This window comes from Ictalurus furcatus, chromosome 12 (genome assembly GCF_023375685.1).
Source record: "Ictalurus furcatus strain D&B chromosome 12, Billie_1.0, whole genome shotgun sequence".
Classification (NCBI taxonomy): domain Eukaryota; kingdom Metazoa; phylum Chordata; class Actinopteri; order Siluriformes; family Ictaluridae; genus Ictalurus; species Ictalurus furcatus.
This window is the reverse complement of record NC_071266.1, coordinates 12,739,971-12,746,165: the sequence shown is the minus strand read 5'-3', so window position 1 is coordinate 12,746,165 and position 6,195 is coordinate 12,739,971. Positions and strand designations below refer to the sequence as shown.

The 6,195-nt window shown below is 39.8% G+C and overlaps 1 protein-coding gene across 2 annotated transcripts in view; it reads left to right on the top strand.

Annotated features, from left to right (window-relative positions):
* septin9b (septin 9b) overlaps positions 1–5,816 on the top strand; it is a 36,233-nt gene extending 30,417 nt beyond the window's left edge. For both annotated transcript variants that reach the window (XM_053637512.1, XM_053637514.1), the window contains 9 exons: positions 1–111; positions 705–833; positions 1,880–1,961; positions 2,075–2,212; positions 3,417–3,534; positions 3,744–3,839; positions 3,938–4,034; positions 4,388–4,439; positions 4,549–5,816. The exon at positions 1–111 is cut by the window's left edge and continues 54 nt beyond it. In XM_053637512.1, the coding sequence (XP_053493487.1) occupies positions 1–111; positions 705–833; positions 1,880–1,961; positions 2,075–2,212; positions 3,417–3,534; positions 3,744–3,839; positions 3,938–4,034; positions 4,388–4,439; positions 4,549–4,687 (962 nt within the window). In that variant the 3' untranslated portion in view covers positions 4,688–5,816. The remainder of the gene's footprint in view (positions 112–704; positions 834–1,879; positions 1,962–2,074; positions 2,213–3,416; positions 3,535–3,743; positions 3,840–3,937; positions 4,035–4,387; positions 4,440–4,548) is intronic.
* The last annotated feature ends 379 nt before the right edge of the window (positions 5,817–6,195 follow it).

Below are 6,195 nucleotides of genomic sequence, written 5' to 3'. Positions count from 1 at the left end.
AGGGTGCAGACAAGGGGGTGGAGCTCAGCTACGTGGGCATCGACGCCATTTTGGAGCAGATGAGGAGGAAAGCGATGAAGCAGGGCTTTGAGCTCAACATCATGGTAGTGGGTGAGTGTTGATTAATTTCCTATAACAGCAGCTCTGACAATAGCACAGGTTTCTATAGCAACGGCTCGTTCACAGGGCAGCGGACGTGCCACACAAACGGATTTTTAAAAAAAATCAATATCGATATGCTGAAGTTTTCTTGAAGTAAGGGTTACGTTTATTTAACGTTTATGGAAGGAGTCTCCAGTGTCAGCACTTTGTAACAGGCAGAGGTGACTTTAAGTTAGAATGTTTAGAATGTTCCTCAACATAAAATGTAACTATAAATGGATAAAAAGTTTGCGGTTTCATTCTTTAGTAAATAAAATGTTTTACTCGTTGGTAAGTTGCTGTGGTGTAAGAAGAATAAAACTTCGAGGACATGCTGTTAGAGGAAAAGAATCCTTCAGGGTGATAACAGTAACTCTCCTTCATCACACCACCCTGAAGTTGATTATTTTCGTCTAACTGCACAACACATGCTGTATTGTAGACGCTGAAGAGTTATTGACACAAACGATAGTGTGAATATTCATGTGAATATTTAGGCCAACATCCAGTTTCCTAATAACGTGTGTATGTGTGTGTGTGTGTGTGTGTGTGTGTCTGTGCAGGTCAGAGCGGTCTCGGTAAATCCACTCTCATTAACACTCTGTTCAAGTCCAAAGTGAGTCGCAGGTCAGTGATGCCGAGCGACGAGGAGAGGATTCCCCAAACCATCGAGATCAAATCCATCAGCCACGGTGAGATACACACACACGTGCGCACACACACACACGCACACACACACACACACACACACACACACACACACACACATAACTCTCTGTTTGTCTATCTATTTATTTATTTATCTATCTATATGTCTGTCTGTCTATCTGTCTCTGTCTGTCTATTTAGTTGTCTATCTATCTGTCTATCTGTCTATTTAGTTGTCTGTCTATATATTTATCCATCTATCTCTGTCTATCTGTCTCTCTGTCTGTCTGTTTAGTTGTCTATCTATCTGTCTATCTGTCTGTCTATTTAGTTGTCTGTCTACCTATCTATTTATCCATCTATCTATATGTCTGTCTGTCTATCTGTCTGTCTATCTATCTGTCCATCTATCTATCTATCTGTCTACCTGTCTGTCTATTTAGTTGTCTGTCTATCTATCTATTTATCCATCTATCTATATGTCTGTCTGTCTGTCTATCTGTCTGTCTATGTTGAATATTCAGTAAGCAGAGGCTGTATGTAAGCTGAAAAGCTCCCCCTGGTGGCTGTTGTATAAACTGCAGCGCCGCCCACTCACATTAAAACAAACTAACCTTATATTTTTGCCATTTACAATTATATATTTAATCACAGTGTGTCCTTTTAATGTTCATTCTTCTTTGAAATAATTGAATTTTATAGAATAACTTCCCGTTACCTGATTTAACTGTGCAAAGTTTTTTAAATTGTGTGCATTATCAGAATAAAAAAGGGTTCACAGTTACCGTGAGCAGGCGCATTGATCGCATTTTCATTTACGACTTTTAAAATAAATTCATTGTAGTCCTTCTTATATAACACTATGTACAGCATCAGCACTAGTGAACTGTAAACATCAGCGTTAATTACCATTCAGTAAATTTAACCAAGCAACAAAGTTATTAATCAGTTTGGTAAATGAATGTCAAGTGCAAAAGTTTGTACACCCTTAGAACAGGTGTAATTAATTATAATGATATAATTATCAAAAGATTAATATAAAACAAATACCTCATATGTTGGTGTGTGTGTGTGTGTGTGTGTGTGTTAGACATTGAAGAGAAAGGTGTGCGGATGAAGCTGACGGTGATTGACACACCAGGATTCGGAGATCAAATCAACAACGAGAACTGGTACGAGAACTCACACACGGGTCCATGTATGAGCGCTAAATGATGTGTAAATGATGTTCTAAATCTGTGTGTGTGTGTGTGTGTGTGTGTGTGTGTGTGTGTGCACTCTGTAGCTGGATGCCGATCATGAAGTTCATTAACGAGCAGTATGAGGCGTTTCTGCAGGAGGAGATCAACATCAGCAGGAAGAAGAAAATTCCAGACACACGTGTGCACTGCTGTATTTACTTCATCCCACCGACAGGACACTGGTACACATACACACACACACACACACACACACACACACACACTATAGGCTGATGAGATTAACTGGTACCTGTGGCTAGATCTACAGATTATGGATACACTCCTAATACAGAAAACAGGAACTGTGCCTTAGTTTCAGGAACCTTTTTAGTTCCTGCTCCAGTGTCAGTACTTTTTCATGGACCAGGAATTATTTGTGGGCGGAGCTTTCTCTCTGTGCTGTGAGATATTTCTCAGCCCCACACGCAGAGCAGATGAATCTCTCATCTCTCATTTTAGACTCATTTTAGAACTTGATGGAAAAATGTAAAACAAACAAATATTTTACTTTTGTGTATCCAGTTCTGACTTCACAGAGAGCTTTTAATGTGTAACCACATTTTAATTTTGTCACATTTTATCATTTTACACACGTGCACTTTTATTAGTCTGTTTACTGTATTTGGGCCCTATTTACACTAGTGTGTTTTTGTTTTAAAATGAAAACGATCCTCGTCCACATGGGCGTTTCCGCTATGTTTCAGAAACGATCTCCTTCCACGGTACACGATCGAGTACGCATGTCACAAGATCATTCATGCACACTGGGCATGCGCATACAAGTGTAAACAGGAAGTTGGTTGCTAGTCACTGGCAGGCACAACAAACCAGCGTTCCATGTAGGACTTACCCCGCTTGAGATGAGATTTGTTGCCGATTTCTCTAATCATAGTTCACCTCTTGCACATGTAGGCAGCTGCAGTATTATAAAATACAGAATTTAACTGCACAATGGCAGCTAAGAATGACAACAAAGCCAGCAAAGCTCACGGTTCAGTCTTCGTGTTGTTGTGTATACGATCAAGGTAGCGTAATGGCTGTACAGTAGGGGCTTGACGAATCAGGTAAGGATACGCAATGATTCAGAAGCCCAATCAGGGGGCGAATGTGGGCAGAGCCATGCCTTCGTTTTCAAAAGTCTTCGTTTTGGTCTGTTTGCACTGAAACATGAGCCCAGATTTTTCAAACTAAAATGGGCACTTCGGCGTTTCCAAAAGTTGGAGTAATGTAGATGGCAGGCGTAAACGTAGCAACAGTTATACGTTTGAAAAGGAAAACGCGCTAGTGTAAGCAGGCCCTTAGTGTGTCTACTCCAGCAGTTACAATAGCTGAAAAAACAATAACAAATGGTGTGTGTGTGTGTGTGTGTGTATATATGGGTTTCAGTTTGCGGCCAATCGATATTGAGTTCATGAGGCACCTGAGTAAAGTGGTGAACATTGTTCCGGTGATTGCTAAAGCTGACACGCTAACGCTGGAGGAGAGAGACTTCTTTAAAAAGAAGGTGAAATTCACACACACACACACACACACACACACACACACACACACACAACATGTCGTGACAAGTTTCAGTAGGTTTAACACACACTGTGGTAGAGGAGCAGGTATTACTTCCTGTTGGGTAAATCTTGAAAAAGGAAGTCATTTATCATCCACTTCCTCTGCTTCCATTAAATGTGTATGTGTGTGTGTGTGTGTGTGTGTGTGCAGATCAGGGAGGATCTGCGAGCCAATGAGATTGAGGTTTACCCTCAGACCGAGTTTGATGAGGACGCAGACGACAGAATGATCAACGAGAAGATCAGGGTGAGCTCTGGGATGGCAAAGGGGTTTTATATGGGGTGGAAACATTAATTTACTAGTGTTAATGTAGTGCGTGTGTGTGTGTGTGTGTGTGTGTGTAGGACATGATACCATTTGCCGTGGTTGGCAGTGATCAGGAGTACCAGGTGAACGGGAAGAGACTTCTGGGTAGAAAAACACGATGGGGCACAGTAGAAGGTAAAATACACACACACACACACACACACACACACAAAGAATATATTAAACTGTAAGTAAAGCCTTAGTGTGTCAATCACACAACCCATAACCTGTCAATGGATAAAGATGAGATCACGTGACTAGTTCATGTTAATGTTATTGTGTCGGATGTGTTTTTAAGAATGATGCAGCTGTATATTGCTGCCACCTGAAGGAACACAGAGGAATTACACCAAAAATATTGTGTCGACATTTGACCTTGTGTTATAACTTAAATATATCTGAATGAGAGTGTGCTGTAAATGTACGGTGTGTGTGTGTGTGTGTGTGTGTGTGTGTGAATGACGTTTTGTGTTTTTGTTGTATTACAGTGGAGAACGTAGGGCACTGTGAGTTTGCGTATCTGCGGGATTTGCTCATCAGGTGAGCCTCCAATTCTGAGATAGCAAATAAAAATAATAAACAAACAGACAAACAAACAAATCCATTAATTAATAACTGACTAAATAAATAAATGAATGCACTGTCTCAGGACACATATGCAGAATCTGAAGGACATCACCAGCAGTATTCACTACGAGGTGTATCGTGTCCGCCGTCTCAACGAGAGCAACACACACACCACACACTCCAACGGAGAGGCCAACGGAGCGCTCACACATGAGATGTAGACGTCCATCTGATTTATCCATCCATCCATCACTCCATTCCTCCAGATCCAACATGTGGACTGTAGAATGCTAATACATGTCTGTGATGTGAAATTGAAGTGAGTGTGTGTGTGTGTGTGTGTGTGTGTTTGTTTAGCATTATGCTTGCTGCCTAAGCATTTATTTACAGTCGTGTCCCCCTCAGAGCGATGATGTAAAACTTCAAGTAAAATCGCGTAATGATGTAACAAGGCTAACATTAGCTCGCTAATGCTAACACACCCTGATTAGCCGATATTTATGTATATAAATGTGAAACATATTTGTTATTACATCAAGATGTATAATTTATCTCAACAAACTTTGAACAGAAACATTGATTATTATTGAATAGTTCAGCTTGCTAGTCAGAGTGGAGTGAGTTAGCCGTTACTGTTAGTTAGGAAGTATACGATCGCTAAGCTAACTAGGATTAACCAAAACACCGAATGTGAGTTAGCGGAGTTAGCAAAGCAATGTATAGGTTTGTTAGTGGATATAAAATGTGTTGTTTCAGTGTGTGTTAGCTGTTTAGTGTTAGCATAGTGACATCATGAGGAAATTTTATTTTTGTGCTTGAAGGAGGGATTTCTTATTTTAAAGAGCTAAGGGGAAGTTAGTAGGAATCGGTTGCCATGGTAACTGTTTTCCATTAGTGTTCATTCATTTTTGTCCATGTTAGCATTGTTCCCATGCTAATTTCACAAGACACAAATGAACTGAAACCTTCAATATTTTTTTTTTAAAGGTGTCAAAAAGCAAAAGCTAAGAGATAGCACCTGGCATCACCGTGCTATTCATTAGCATGCTAGTTGATGTTTCTAGCCACATTAGCATGTTTCCTGTCTGCATTACACACCGCATTTAAATATTTTAACTTTACGTCCTGTTCATGTTGTTTGGGAGACGCTTGTGTGTGTAAGTCAAATTAATGGTATATTTTATGTCGTTCGCTGAAGTTTTGTTTCCTAAACATGTTTTATTTGCATTCACTTTACTGATATGATTTATATTCATGTCAGCGTTTGTTAATATCACACTGTTTGATAGGGGTGTGTGTGTGTGTGCGCGTGCATTGATGTAAGCTAAATAAATGTCTCTTGAATCCTGAGTGAATCTGTATACATTATTATTCAAAATAATCTTTTTTATCTGATTAGTGTGTAATTAGCACACAAACTCATATAATAGCTGTATACTACAGGAAGATATACAGTATTTCATATATAATATAATTTTATTATTTCAAATAAAAAATAAACACAGTTAACAGATATATACTCTGGCCCCACCCACTGACAAGAATCCACACCTGTAACTTCTGGTGTCATTATCGCTCCTCTAACTTCCCCGTTATTACTTCCGCCTTCCCGTCACGCTGGAAATAAACTTCCCGTTATTCCAGCTCTGCCTCAGGTTGTTCAGTTTGCTAGCTGGAAGCCGCTGCACATTATTATAAAATAAATTTTAAGGCTTTGTCCCACTTCCGG